This window comes from Anarhichas minor, unplaced genomic scaffold, assembly GCF_050575085.1.
Source record: "Anarhichas minor isolate MPS153535 unplaced genomic scaffold, ASM5057508v1 ptg000067l, whole genome shotgun sequence".
NCBI lineage: Eukaryota > Metazoa > Chordata > Actinopteri > Perciformes > Anarhichadidae > Anarhichas > Anarhichas minor.
The window spans coordinates 436,176-451,962 of record NW_027466513.1 but is presented as its reverse complement, the minus strand read 5'-3'; the positions used below and the strand labels follow the sequence as shown (position 1 = coordinate 451,962).

General features: G+C 40.5%; 1 protein-coding gene across 4 annotated transcripts; it reads left to right on the top strand.

Moving 5' to 3' along the window:
* The first annotated feature begins 8,707 nt into the window (after nucleotides 1-8,707).
* On the top strand, nucleotides 8,708-14,522 carry anp32a (acidic (leucine-rich) nuclear phosphoprotein 32 family, member A). 4 transcript variants are annotated; one of them, XM_076078696.1, is made up of 8 exons: nucleotides 8,708-8,889; nucleotides 11,717-11,866; nucleotides 11,949-12,071; nucleotides 12,172-12,370; nucleotides 12,494-12,603; nucleotides 12,686-12,740; nucleotides 13,275-13,286; nucleotides 14,089-14,522. In XM_076078696.1, the coding sequence occupies exons 1-8, from the start codon at nucleotides 8,836-8,838 to the stop codon at nucleotides 14,169-14,171; spliced, it is 786 nt and encodes a 261-aa protein (XP_075934811.1). In that variant the 5' UTR covers nucleotides 8,708-8,835; the 3' UTR covers nucleotides 14,172-14,522. The 4 variants fall into 4 exon arrangements, with proteins under 4 accessions (XP_075934811.1, XP_075934810.1, XP_075934808.1 ...); XM_076078695.1 differs by having other exon boundaries at nucleotides 8,709-8,889; nucleotides 13,278-14,522; XM_076078693.1 differs by having other exon boundaries at nucleotides 8,711-8,889; nucleotides 13,275-14,522.
* Nucleotides 14,523-15,787: the final 1,265 nt, after the last annotated feature.

Sequence of the window (15,787 nt, the reverse complement as noted above, 5' to 3'; positions counted from 1 at the left end):
GTACATTTACTCTCTCACAAGCCAGTACCGTTTTCTTTGGGCCGTCCTTCATTTATGCCACATATGATACACAAAATAACATTTACACATGTTTCCCTTACTGTATTTTTGTGTAAAAAAGCCAAACTGCAAAAGAACTCTCACCAATATAATACAAGTGTGGTAGATTCTCAGGGACTGAAGATTGGCTAAAAAGGATTTGTTGAACTCTACAGTGGGTATTGAAATTAAATAACAGGTTGAAGAAAACTTTTAATCTTAAACTATGACTCGAGGTTAAAGGCCCTGCTCACTCATGCACAGGTGTTTTCAATTATTCTAGTTGATTAGACTTCTGAAATAGACCTGTTTGGACCGGGCATAGGAGGAAAAGCACAGGTGTTACTCGTATAATTAACGATGGCTCTGTTTTTAGCCACATCTTCTATATTTAACCAGGTTAACTCATTGAGATCAACATGTCTTTTGCAAGAGAAACCTGAGTACAGCAGATAAAATGAAAAAACCAACAAACAGTCTGGTACACAAAGGCACTTTAGCCCTTAGAGACCATTCCAGACATCACTAAAGAGATAAAGTTATGACCAGGACCCTGAAAAGAATATACATTATTAATATATAATCATTTACGCCTGTGTTTTTCTTATTGTGTCAAAATGTCTTCTGTGAAAAACACCTAGGAAATAAGCTCAAGCTATAGTGGAATTACATAAGGTCATATAACTTAATATACTGTTACGTATGGTTCTATGTCCTGCTGTGAATGTTTGTGCTTGGGGGTGTGTGTGTGTGCATGTGTGTGTATTCTGTGTCTTTTGACTTCTAGGTGCAGCTCCCTAACGAGTGATTGAGGGCACCTGGATGAGGATGTGGTTTACCTATATAAGCGCCTCCTTGCTCCGCCCTCGCTCTGGTCTGCAGTGGGATTTGCACACTACAGTTTACTGGTGTCATGTAAATAAACTGGCAGCTGTGGTTGTTTTTAACCTAACTTGGTGTTGTGTCCCTCCTATATGTTGCGACTCCCGAGCCGGTCGTAACAATACCAATATAAATAAAGAATGTGGTACAGGAGGGAGATGTCAATCAAACTGTGTTCATGTATAATTCATGTATAACACAAATGCACACAGTGTGTTTTGTTGTTTCTATTCTGAATCTGGTTTATCCACTTATTTATTAAGTTGTTTTAACCTTAGCTTGTGTACATTACATCTGCTTTTGCTTGTCTGTATTGTCCCTGTTTGATAAACCAACAACTAAACGTAAACGTTACTTGTACCATCAACACAGGAGACACATGCACAATCTATACAAGTATCAAACATTGAACCTTATTCTTAATGTAATTATGCATCTAAGTCACTCACGTATTTCCAATATACTGAATCCTATTGTTCCAGTGGGCAGCTTCACAAATCAGAGCCATGAGAAAGAAAAACCAACAGCAGCTGTGTCAGATTTAAAAACACATGATTTGATCAAGAAGTGTCCAATGCCTCAGTAGAATTAGCTTGAAAGATCCAAGAAAAGATACTTTCCATTTCCTGAACATACAAGTCTCGTCTTTAAGATTACATCTTAAACAAGTTGTTTTGGTAGATGAAGATCAACATCTCCAACAGAGAACGCCTGCATAAGAAATCAGAAGATTTTTCATGTCTGCATAAAGACTGCATCTACGGCGGCAACAACTTGTGAGTTAAATACATTTGGGATTATTTGGATTTGGATGAGCCACATATTTCTGCAAACAATCTAAAAGAAGAATGACTCTCTTGTGACAATGAACAGCTCCAGGCACATTAAACCATTTTCAAAAAATGATTTCACAGATGCAATTTCTTACACAATAAGACACCAGTGGTAGTGGTGAGTCAACTGACATTACCAACAAAGGAATCAGATTATCAGTGGATTTCTGTCGTGTGTCCAGAAGTAATAAAGTTAAAGAAGCATTTAGTGCTCCAGTATTCCAGATAAGTGACGTAATTAAAGCCAGACCTCCCTAATATGTGTCCTAACATGATTCCAGACATGCACGGTGAGCTGAGCAGTCTGGCGTATATAAACATCAGACATATCTCATCTCATGTGGGTCTTTCTGGCAAGTTAACTACGATTTATACAAACAGTCTTGTGTTTGTCATCCAGGGAAGATCACAAACTCCAGCCAGAAAACTTTGCAGCTCTCTGCCAAGTGAAAACAAGCAATCGCTGTAAACAGTTTCACGGACAGATTATTCAAATCATCTCCTCGTGAACTCCACGTAAAGGAAACAAAATCGTCACATCTCACAACACGTCTGTCTTTTCTTCAAAGGTTGGCAAGCAACATCAACACCTCCTTCCTCTCTTCGCCTTCGACGTCCACAACTATCCACTTAACATCCCGGCATGACGTCTGGTCGAACACGGTTTATATCAAAATCTACCGTACAAGTGGATTCATTTGCTGTCATGGTGCTGCTTTGTTGCTCATTTGATCCTGGAGGATAATTTATGTACTAAATAACTTTGTTAACGATCATTATTAATGCAAAGCTTTCATATAGTCTAGTAAATTGGGGGGCTTTATGATTAATTTGCAATTCTTACTGGGATTTAAAAGTCCTGCAATTAAAATGTCACTTAAGTAAAAGTATGTAAGTATTATTAAAAATAAAAGTAGTCAGTCAAATTCCTGTATATTATAATATTATTATGATTTATTTATGTGTATTTTAAACTATTTAAGAAACTGTTCGGCTTAATATAAAACAAAAGAGCCAACACAATAAAACAAATCGAGGAGAAGGATGTGGTTAACTCTCAGCTAAAAGCCTGGCACACGCCTCTCAACATGTCGACAGCTGAGCCGGCGGCTTGCAGCTAACGGTGCAAACAACGCTAACAACAGCAACCCAAAGGTGGGCACTACACTTCCGCTTTAACCGACCTATGAGCGCAGTGTAGAGCTGGGGCTGAGAGCTAGCCAGCGGAAACAACAGAGAGACTTGAATGCGCTAAAATGCATGTGCGGCCGGCACGGCTAAACAAAGCACAGAGACACTCGGATTATATATATATATATATATATATACGGATTATACATTATTCGAAACATACACAGAAGGAGAGCGACTTCATTCCAAGGTAGACATTACTCCACTACATCTTTGCATAGCAAATAGTTGTTTGCTGCTATATTAATGCTCTGAATGTCATATCTTGCACCTTTAATCTTGAGCTGAATTTACAAACAATGAATATTTTCCAAACTTAGATTTTCTGAGAGAATTACCATCTCAATTGTAACAATTTAGTTTGCCACCTTATACACTTCATACGATATGAAGCTACTGGTTTAGCCTGCAGCTGCTGGGTACAATTAATCCCTGATTTATGTAATGCTCATTGAGATAAGAGTCCTTTAAAGAAGCACACCATTTTACACAAGATACAAGTTTCTGTCAATGTGAGACAGGAACCTTTGGTGGCAATAGGAGCAGAGCGATGATGTAAAATGAGGGCATATGTTTGAAGAACTGCACTGAGCTGCCATTAGTCTTCGTATTTCTCCATCAACATTTGTTTCTGGGGATATATAAGGCTAAAATAAATCATGCAGCTGCACTGTATATGTACAACAGCTATAGTTCGAATAGTTATTTGTGAGATTCAGGATATTCGACAGGCACAGAGTCATGCTTCTGCCCATCAATTCTCAATGGCAGTCTTCCAGATTGAACTCTTCATGGTAGAGTCGCCCTCTGGTGGTCGTGTTCCTACCCTAACTTCTGCATCCCACCCGTCTCCACTGGTGGGTCCCGACGGTACAAACTCATGCTGTGCAGCCAAACATTGTTCAAACCCAGAGATTTATTGTATGTATTAAGTGCAGATCCCAGAGTTTGCAAATAAACCAAATAAGCATGTTTAAAATGATGCACAAGACATGAATATTTAAATTTGATGTAATAGTGCAGCCGCAACAAAAACAATGTCTTTGGGTTTTAATATTTTCACTCACACAGCTTGAGTGAAGAGCTGATGCACAATTTATATGTGATGCTTTCGGACAGAATCACACGGCCTTCAATGCTATTTACAGTAAGAGGTAAAACAGCTTGAATTCTCAATCTCGGTGTGTATTCAGTGTTGATGTTAGATCACCATCTTAATAGAGTTTGATGATCTTGGTGAAGCGGACAAAGCCACATTAAGCAGCTACTCTGCATTGCATTTATTATCTATCAACAATGTTTTACACCAGATTAATAATACATGGAAAACTTAGCCTCATTAAGCGTGATGCATGTGTGCTGCTTTTCTAATGTGGCTTGTTTGACACTAATGGAGTAAAGCAGGGAGTTAATGTGGAGAAAAGGCTGCTGTGTGAGGCGGAGGGGAGAGCGGCGGCTGTCTGGCAGATTGCCTCGGAGGCTGGTGAGGGAGACGTATAGGCAGCAATAACGTCGTTATTGGCAGTTACTCACATGTCTCCTCATCATGAGCATGCATGTTATTTGTCACACGAATGAGGTTACATGGACATGGAGCGAGACACTCCCCCTTTAGATAACCATCGGCATGTGTTTCTATCTGGCAGACAAATGCTGCATTCAGGCTATTTCATCGTTTTCTCTTAACATTAGGTTTTTAATTTGTTTGGGTGACGCCTGAAGCTTCATTAGATACTGTGTGTGTCTGTGCTGTGATGGGAGCCCCTCCTCTTCAACCTTTACTCATGTTTTTTTTTACATTTGTGTGAAGGGGTCGTGTGAAAAATGGCAATTTAAACACACTAGTGAAGGCCACTGGCTCCAGACTGGTGGCTCTGTTTCCTCCTAGTGGATAAACTCAGCCTGACCTCTCCTGCCTGCTAACTGGAGAGAGGAATGCTGACTAAGTTTATCTTCGTTTGTCTTTGTTTGTATATAAAAGCTTGAGACGCTATGTATAAAATATTCAGAAAAAAAAAAAGATACATATTTTCATTTATGATTTAGACTAAAAACTAGACTAGAAACTGTGGTTTGAATGTTACCTTACTTCATTTTAAAGGAAGAGGCTATACCTGGACCAGGGATATTCAGAAAGCCCTGGTGTATTTCACAGTGCCTGGGGAGATAATTTGGCTGATTTACACTGACCAAATGGTTCTGCCTTGTTTCATATGCTGATGGTATCATGATTTGCAGTCCCACAGAAGAAGCATGCAAATTAGATACAGTTGTCCTACTTACATTTTTGGCTGCAAATGGTCACAAGGCTAGCCTGTCCGAATTGCAATCCGCTCTTCCTAAAGTTTTATATCTGGGACATGTCATCACAGCAGAGGGCAAAACCCTCCCTCCCCAGAGAATACAGGCAATCCAAACTGTGCCTGAACCACAAACTAAGAAACAAATGATGAGCTTCTTAGGAATAATGTCACATTATAGACAGTAGATCCCAAACTACTAAAGCGAGGCACCCCTCTCTGCCATGATTCATCGTAAACATCTGAACAAACTCACCTGGTCTGACTCCAAGACTGCTGCCTTTAATGACATAAAGAGCGCATTACTGTCAGCCCCGACCCTTGGACACCCTAAACTGGACACGCACGTTCACACAATACGTTGACCAAAAGACGGTTAAACGACATCAGTTTTGACTCAGGAACATGGGGGAAAACAAAGACCTGTTGCATATTTCTCTACAAACTAGACCCTGTTGGAGCTGGCCTTCCCCTATGTCTGTTGCTGCTACAGAGAAAGCGGTAGTGGCATCACGTGACATTGTGAGCTGGCTGCACTATCACACAACCTTATTGGATTTGCCTAACATTACTGTGACACGATGTACTACCCTTAATCCTGCCACTCTCTTTCCTACTCCAGCAGATGGAGAGCCGCTGTTGCTTCCTTTAAACAGATCTGCACACCGAGACCTCACAGAGAGCTCACAGAGAGCGCCCTGCCAAATGCTGTAGAACTGTTTGTGGACAGTTTGGCATCCCGCTTGCCGGACACGAGAGAAGGGAAGGGTTGGTTGGGTTTGCTGTAGTCTCATCAAATGACACTCTGTGCATCGGTAAGTTGCAGTCACACTTCTCTGCTCAACCTGCAGAACTTGTGGCTCTTATGGGAGCCTGTAAGCTGCCACCAAAACGGTTAACATTTACATAGACTCTCGCTATGCCTTTGGCGCCCTGTGAAAACACAGAGGCTTTCTGACATCATCCGGGGAGCCCATTTCTCACCATTGTCTCGCAGCCATACTGCTCCCTAAAACTGTCTGTGTTATAACATGTGATGCTCTCTGATCACATTTCAACAGGAAATCCTGCAGCAAATGCTGCAGCTAAGCAAGCGGCTGCTTCAGGTTACTCTTTTCAGCTCACACCACTTATGCTAAGTGTGCTACCCCTGCAGAGGGCAAGTGTTGGGCCTCATCTGGTGCAATTTACAAAAATGATGTATGGATGGGCCCAGACAGTAGGCCCTGTTTGTCACATGCTCTCTTCCGCTGTTGTGCTAAATTAGCTCACGTCGAGATCATGTGGGCAAAGGGTTATTATGTAATTTAATTAATTCAGCATGATACCCAAGACGGTTAAAAGTTTTTGCCTGAGAATTTTATAGAAAATGTATTGTTTGCGCAGCTAACAACGCAATATGTGTTGGTTTTTTTGTAAATACTAAAATGGCCTGTCTTGCTGTAATCTCAACCTGATGGTAGTGAGAGCTCATAACCTCCGCCTTTCTCATAAAATCAGAAAAAGGGGCACCTGCAAAGGCCTGGACCCGGCCTTGACATCTTAGCTCCATCCGAAAAGGGAGTACGCCTGCGAGGGAGGAAACAAGATAACGTGCAGCTGGAACAAGCAGCTCAGTTTTTGCTGTAATAAATATACTCTGCTTTGAAAAACTTTGACTTGTTGTTAGACCTCCGAACCATCTGTGGGGTAAGAGCTCTGACTATTAAGCTGAATTATTCTGTGTGTCTGTTCAATAAAATAATGAATATACTTTAATACCAAAGTATTAACACTCTGCCTTCAGCACACTCCACTGTCAGTATAAACTGGCCGTTGTAAACTGCAACTTGCAGCAATGAGCCGTGGTTCTAGACCTTTCCAAAATATATGTGCAACGTGCGTATTAATGTGTTTTTGTGTGGAACTTTGTACTTGTGTCTATTGATTTGCGTGTTGGACACTTTCGGCACTGAGCCAGACTTAAATCATGTAGCTTTGGCCCAAAAGCAAAATCGTAGGAGTCAATTTTGCAGCCTGAACTTGATCCTAATGCAGTTCTACACCTGTATTATGTATCTTTCAGCTTCTTTTTCTATTCCAACAGCTAATTGAGTGATTTACATATGTTGCGTGACAAATAATGGAGATCCAAATAAATTAACTATGAATCACAATGCACTTACATGGGATTTGCAAAGGTAGCGTTGTCTGCAAATAACTGACATCAGTCAAATTACAAACTGTATGACTGTATCCAACCATCAACTGAGGTCTCTGAGACCCCACATAGAAGTAATGTATGATTTTCTGCAGACGACTTCTGAAACACAACATGTTTACAATAAATTCTTATTAAAATAGGGAAAAGCATGACATATGGACGGGATTAAACACTGCTAAGTAACACTGTTCAACAATATTCACATGTTTCATGTCTGCATTTTGCATGTAAGAGAAAATGACGTATGCAACCTTTTATAGACTTTCCCTATTTGAATTGAAAATGATTCAAACCCACACTGTGCATGAATTCATCAGTTATTGTCCTGGTGTTGGCTGGCACCGTGTGGTGACAGTAAAGCAGTGCATGTGGTCACCATGAACCTCTTCATTGCTTGTAAGAGTTGGATTGGTTATCCCCTCTGCAGCACAGTTCTTCAAGGGAAACTTTACAAAGGTCAGGGGTCATATTCAAAACTGAGGCACCTACCATGATCTGATAAACAACACTTCCCAGCTTCCTCATGCAGAGGCCTTGGGTGGTATAGGGGATGTATTCAAACAATTCAATTAAGGGACATGTGTGTGTGCATTTGTATAGGCTAATATGTAATATCTTGAATAATTAAATCTTACATTTAAGTCTGTTATCAAGACTTTGGGCGAGCCAGAACCATTGTGGAAATAAGTTGTATTATATTTTACGAGTAAATCAGCACTAAATCAACTTTATCTGAGTTATTAAATAAAATATACAGATGCCTTTTTTATATATTTGTTAAAATAACTATACTTCATGTTGCTTCCATTCTATGCCCTGGCAGTTATCAGCCGTTTTCCTTTTTTTGAAAAAGGTAAGACATTTCATTTGTACAATTTAATGTTCTTCTTTCTTTCATGTCCATGTCCTGTGTGGGATAATATCTGGGATTTTTTCTTTTGTTAGTATAGGGACAAACGGGCAAATTGTGTGTATGCTTCTTTATGACAGAACAGAACAAGACTTCACGTGTGGTGGATGTTTAATAGTGTTTATTATACACGTGGCATCCCTCTCCCATGGCATGTATTCCGTGTAAACCACTAAAGCACCACATTAAAGCCATGTAAACTTAAGTTAACTAAACAACCAAACTTCGACAACAAAACCCCACCCAGTCGTATAAGGGCGCCCTCATTGGCCCGCGTGTCTGTAAATCCGTTCCCTCTTTATTTGGCGCGCGCCATTGGTCGGCGGTGACGACAATCCCGAGACGTGCTCCCGCCCACCGAGCGGATCAAGTTTGAATGAACAACAGCAGTCTGTCCTGGAGGTGGTAGTTGCATTTTGCAGTAATTATTTAAAAAAAAAAGTGTGTATCGTATCGACGGGGGCGCGCCGATCGAGGATGGACATGAAGAAAAGAATTCACCTGGAGTTGCGGAACCGCACTCCGTCAGATGTAAGTCGGCTTCACGTCTCAATGGTGATGTTTTGTGTTACTCTCAAGCTAATGGAGAATCTCTCGTGTGATGTCTTGGCTTGGAGGAGAGGAGGAGGAGATACAAAGTTTATTTTGCAAGTTAAAAAAGATGATGGAGACGTCGGGTCACATTGTCGAACGTGTTTACAGTCGGCGGCTGCTGCTGCAGGAACTTTTGTGCACGTATCTGGTGTGCAGCTTTGAGAAATGCACCGCGGCTCTTTTCATGCCGGCGGTATAAACAAGGCAAAGCGGTACGAGGAGCCATATTTGTAACTTTTGATCTACGAACGAGCCCTCTTTTAAACCCCCCCCGTGTTCTTGTAATGTACTCGCTGTTTGACGATGCTTTGACTGGGGGGGGCGCTTTTACTCAAAACATTTAAAGCCGTGCACTTGATGCGGAGACTCAAAGTCATGACATTACCAACGATGCGTAGAGATGAGAGCCTCGACTTGTCGCCTTACATCTTGCATCCTACACCCTTCATATATGTCCTCGACCCGTCCGATTGGAGTGGGTTTCATTTCTGCAGAAAAGTGCATTCAAACGTTGAGCATCTCACACCGGCGGAACCTGCAGAACCCCCCCCCCACGCAGACTACAACCGGAGCCACCGCGCGCCAGATGGCCGAAAGAAAAGCGGTGTCAGCGTGGACCGTTACGCGCCACCAAGGCCGGGGCGAGAACACGGGGGGAGGGAAGAGATGACACGCAAACGAAAAAGCATCGTTTGGGTGTTTCATTCAGCCGGTTACATGGAGACTCTTTGTGCGGGGGGAGGGGGGTTCAGCAGCCATAATGAAAACAAACCGTCCAGCCGCGTTGTTGCTCTAGTTTTCCAGAACTAGGACAAGCCGCCATTTTACCGTGAAACAAAGGCAATCCGAAACACGCCGAATGTCCCGTTTCATTCGACACACACACACGACGACGAAAGGTTATTCATACCTTCTCATTAACAGAAGTCTACACGCGCCACTCAATCCAATCGGCAACTGTTTTAGCGCGAGCGACAATGTAACGTTTTGCCTGGCAGCTTTCTAATGTGCTTCCGCGGCCCCTCCTACTCACAAATGACCCTGTTCACGACTCGTAGGTCTCATTCTGCCTCCGACTTGTTTTGACTAACCGCTCTGAAGCAGTCACACACACATACACACACATCTCTTATTACGGTTGAACTCGGTGACCAGTAAATAATTAAAATAAAAAAACACCTACAAAACTGTCGCGCGATGTCTGTTGCAACTGGACATATTTATAGAAATATTTACGTAATGGCCGGAGGGGCAATGCATCGCGTTAACTAGAGCGTTGACATGTTTTCGACGGATTATTGATGGACTGAATGTTTTTTTTAATTATTATAGTTCCGGTCCTCAGTGCTGATTGGCTGAGTCACGTTCCAAGCCGCGGCGAAATATCAAATAACAGATAACAGCACACCTGTGACCGCATATCAGTCTAATGAAATATCAATGCGCCCGGTGAAAAGTCAACGCTCTTAAAGACCACTGTCGTATGTGATGTATTTACAAGGGCTGTGTGATGGAAGAACGGTTTATTCGTCGGCTACCAAACATTTGGGTTCATTTGTTTTTTAAATTTAAAGTGGGGTCTAGTTTTATGAAATCATCGGTAGTATTTAAATTTTTTACTGATGTAAAAGTAGAAACACCACATTGTAAGAATACTCTTTGATAAATCCTGCATTCAAAACGGTACTTAAGGAAAAGTACAAAAGTATTAGAATTAAAATGTACTTGAAGTACCAAAAGTAAAAGTATACATTATCCAGTATTTCCTGAAAATATATATTATTGGATTATGAATATGTTTGTGTCGATTACGATTACGTCGATGTTGCAGCTGGTAAAGGTGGGGCGAATTTTAATGGTCATTATTAAATAACTGACTGATTGATTGAAATACTCAAGTAATGTACTAGTACCTCAAAATTGTACTTGGGTACAGTACTTGGGTAAATGTATACTTAATTACTTTAAGCCACTGGAAGAAAAATAGATAGACCTCACCAAAAATAGCAGTACAACACAATAGAAATACAATTGTGCTACAAGTCCTGCTTTGAAAGTTCAAGTATTATCAGATAAATTTACTTTAAGTATCATAAATCAAGATACTCAAGCATCAGAATGTTATATTATATTGTATAATATATTACCAACTTCATATACTGCTGATCTGTTGTATGTATGAATGGATCATGGTCATGTAGTGAAGTAAAAAGTACAATATCTCCCTCTGAGTGGAGTAGAAGTTTAAAGTGACAAAACATGGTATTACTTAAGTAAAGTATAAGTACTAAATAATGTACTCTAGACTGGCAATAAGCCACTTTGACTGCAGATAAGGTTTTATGGTTGAAGTAGTGTGAATCATCCTGTGATAGCTTTCTCCTTAAATAAACATTTTATTAAACGTTTTAAATTAAGATGTCTAGTCAGGAAATGTACTTCCCAAAAGCTGAAACACAATCAATAGAGTGCCAAATACTACTTGACATTTTCACAGTATATTTATTTCATAGTCATTATTGTCTAAAGCGACTTACAAGTAAAGTCACATTCAACTTCAGTCGGAATAAGAGCTACAGGTCATCAACATTCTAAGTGCATCCCTCCCAAATAAAACAAAACTATTATCAAAAGAGTTTTAACCTTGAAATAGCTGAAACTTAATGTTCAATTTCTGAACACATACTTATCATATTTTATGCACTCTGTATTTGTATTTTGAAATGTAAGAAATGCTGACAGGATGCATTTGTTTGTTGTGCAGGTCAAAGAACTTGTTCTGGACAACTGTCGCTCAAATGAAGGGAAGATCGAGGGTCTGACGGACGAATTTGAGGAGCTGGAATTCCTCAGCACAATCAATGTCGGACTCGCGACGGTCGCCCACCTGCCCAAGCTAAATAAACTCAAAAAGGTGGGGGTTCTTCTGCACAAAACCAGTCCGTGACTTACAGCTTCAAGGTTTTGCATATTCTGATCGTTTGATTGACCAACAGCTTGAACTCAGCGATAACAGGATCTCAGGGGGGCTGGAAGTTCTGGCAGCGAAATGCCCCAAACTCACACATCTCAACCTCAGTGGCAACAAGATTAAAGACCTCAGCACAATAGAACCATTGGTAAGTGGGACCCAAAAGTACTTAGGGGGGAGGGAAAAAGCACAACATACAAAAGCAGCTGGCTGTTATTATTCATCAAACTTGATTCTTCCTTTGACAGAAAGAATTGGCGACCCTGAAAAGCCTAGATCTGTTCAACTGTGAGGTGACGAACCTGAACGAGTACAGAGACAACGTCTTCAAGCTTCTACCCCAGCTCACGTACCTGGACGGGTACGACAAAGACGACAAAGAGGCGCCAGACTCTGATGCCGAGGTCTACGCTGAGGGCTTGGACGATGACGACGACGATGAAGACGGTGAGTTTTGAGGCTTTGCGTACCGTCGCGTGTTCTTTCTAGCAGCTAATGTTGCTAATGTTGGTGTTTGAACATTTGGCAGATTTTGGTTTTAACAACTAACTGTTTTTTACCAATATGTAGACGAGGAGGAGGAGGAGGAGGATGCAGCACCAGGAGACGAGGAGGAGGAAGAGGGAGAGGACGACGAAGAGGAGAATGAAGAAGAGGAAGAGGAGGAGCTAAGTGGAGAGGTGAGAACAAATGAGATTTACACTTTAAAATGTTCAGTCTGAAATAATGACACTAACTTTGTCTTGTCTATTTTTCAAAAAGGAGGAAGAGGAGGAAGATCTGAATGACAAGGAGGTTGAAGACGAGGATGATGAAGGTGAGTAAAACGTTTCTCCATAGCGCTACTAGTGGTCAAAAACTCAACAGGAAACATTGAACTGTTTTTAAACTGAACAGAGACGATACGATGCAAAGGCAATAACACGTAGACTTCAGAATCCCGTTGACAATTCAACCGAAGTGTTTTTACCAAAATCCAAAAGTAATTCTTTGTCCTCTGAAGTGTTACTGAAGCTGCTTCACTACTGTTCACTGTTAGTTGTCATTTTTTACAGCTGCGGGAGGCTCCTCCGTTCTCTTTGCGCATTGCATTGTGGTAGAATAGAGAGATTACAGAATAAAACGATTTTTAAGATTCATTCATTTTGCCTCAGACTCAGCTGATTCAGAAAACCTTTATTGTCCATCACAAAGAAATGTAAATTTGACTTGTAACGTGAAAAAAATTGCGTACAGTTTGAGCCGGCGTTGCTGTCGTCGTGACGAGAGAACCTGAACGTTAAACCGGAAACATTGATTTGCTTCTGGCGTTTGTGTCCTTTTAAAAAAAAATCTGACTCTTGTTTTCTAGAAGAAGAGCGAGGTCAGAAGAGGAAAAGGGAGCTGGATGAAGAAGGCGAGGAGGATGAAGACGATTGAGACTCCTCTGGAAGCTAAGCTGTGACCTGTTTTAAACCTGTATCTCCCTGTCTCTTCCCAACAGCCCCATGTATTTTACCCCGTTTCATATTGCAGTAGGAGTGGTTTTTGTTATTGGCCAGTCAGGTAGACGGGGTTGTCTGGGGAAATAAGTTAAATTTATGTACCTTTTGATGCTCCCATGTTCCAGTCTTTACTGTCCACTTTTAACTGCTTTGTGGACACCAATTTTGTAATATCAAATAATGGCAAAGATAAAACCTTTTTAAGAAATGTTTTTTCTTTTCTCACCGTTTGTGTAAGACCAGTTTCTGATGACTTGTGTATTTTAAAAGGAGCCCCCTTCAAAAGAAAAAAAAGAAAATGAAACAAAAAAAGAGTGCATGTCTTATACATTTTAAAGTCAACTACTGGAATCATGTATGGCTGTCCTCTCCTCGTCTTAAACTTATTTTTGCATTGTATTTTTATTTTTAATGTAAGTTATGTATTTGTAGTGTCACCAGTATGCCAATACTCTGCTGTCCTGGTGTGCAACTTCTGTCTGAACATGCACAGTGTGACCCCTCACCGGGCATATTTTTAAATCATAGCAAAACAAATGTCTGCCCTTGTCAAAGCTGCTCCTCCTCCTCCTTAAACCCTCAGCTTTGATAGTTCGGAAATTACGTGTTCTTGTAAATAATGACCAAATCTATTTTTTTGTATTCTCTTTGATGACGGCAGACATTGAACAGACAACTGAGGTGAAACTATGAATTGTAATAAGATATTAAATATGTATGCTGCTTTATCTAAAATACGCAGTGTGAAATTTCTTGGAATTTGAACATAACTTTGTATGCATAATCTTTCCATAAAGACAAATGTTCAACATCGGATCTCATTATCGCTTTTTTTCCACGTTCCTTTCTGTGACACACGGGTGGCAATGTTTGTGGTGGTAGTGTAGAGAAGTGCTTGATATAAATGGAGGTTACATCCGCAACTTATGTGCATTGAAAATGAATTGTTTCAGAGACTCTGGAAACGGTCAGTTATTTGGACTTTGTTTTCACTATTTTACGTACCGGTCAAATTGGCCTACCTCAGTGATTTTTCACACTATGTTAAATCCACTGTCATCAACCAAATTGTTTATTTTTCCCTCCCATTCACATCAATAAATCCATTTTTTATATATGTTTTGAAGTTTGTGGTCCTTGTACAACACAGTCAAATTCAAATGGTGATTCAGGATTCCAGTTATACGGTATTGATGATGGAAAACTCATCTCGGATGCATGTTCAGCAGAGTGACACCTGGTACTTTTACTCTATTTTGAACAAGACTTAAAGCACTACCAAAGACCAAACCTAGAAGATTTAAGCCAGGGTTTACTTGATTAGTGCCAAACTAATTGGGAGGAACTGCCATGGTACTACTGTCTAAACCAAAATTCAACACAATTCCTCCAACAACTGTACAAAAAGAGTTTCAGTCATTTTAAAAACCTGTTATCTGTCTGTCCTGTTATCCTTCCTAAAGAGTTACCGGCTGCGTGGTTGGTTTTATTCCTCAGTACACCTACATGAGAAGCCCTGACATAACAACTCCAGCCCGACTGCAGCTGATCCATCTCTGGTAGATCCGTTTCCCACTGTCTACTTTCACTGTAGCCTTTTAACTTTTTCCTGCAAGAAACATACGCATTTACCATTAATGTGTCAGTGGCTCAAGTCAACAGTTAAAGGGTTCATATGTTTTTGTTTCTTAACGGAAGCTATAAAGCGTTGCACCCTTTACGTCCCCACCTCGACTTTTTACTTACTTTCAAATTCCATTCTTGCTACTCATGCAGCAGATTCATCTTTATTTTTCTTAGTCCATCGGGAGCATAATCAGTAATAACACAAGGCTGAATATGACTGGGCCTGGATTAAAAGAATAGTTTTTGGTAACTGCTTGAGTGCCTGGCTGTCATAATAGATCCAATCTCATGTGAAACCGGTGCCCACAAGGAAAAAACAGTTAAATGGTAAAACCGAGTGATTTAAACTGCAGTGTAGACTAAGTCTGTTGGTGGTACAAGTGGAGGAGGAGAGGCAGATGACCTGGAGGCTACAGATCAAAATTACACATCTACAGTTAAACACATCTCACTAATAGTGACTAACTTGGTTTTAAATGCAAAAGGACGGTTATTATTACAGTTTTCTGCACTGTTAGGAAAAGGCAGGATTATATTTGTATACCTCAATTGCAGTTATGTTGTCGGAGTCAAAAGAACTAATACCGTCAAAGGTACAGTTTCACACAAATCTTGCACCTTTTCAATCGGAAACATTCAGCAAAAAATCTATCAAGCATCACAATCATTACTTGCGCAGCCACTTCATACAAAAACAATGGGATTAAAAGATGTACATGTTATTAGCTATAAAGGTAACATGTGACAAATAAAT

What these genes read in the sequence shown, in the direction of transcription:
- anp32a (XM_076078696.1), top strand. Translation starts at nt 8,836, where the DNA reads ATGGACATGAAGAAAAGAATTCACCTGGAGTTGCGGAACCGCACTCCG. An exon ending in AGCTAAATAAACTCAAAAAG is followed by an intron (nt 11,867 to 11,948) that starts GTGGGGGTTCTT and finishes ATTGACCAACAG; the next exon opens with CTTGAACTCAGCGATAACAG. An exon ending in TGACGACGACGATGAAGACG is followed by an intron (nt 12,371 to 12,493) that starts GTGAGTTTTGAG and finishes ACCAATATGTAG; the next exon opens with ACGAGGAGGAGGAGGAGGAG.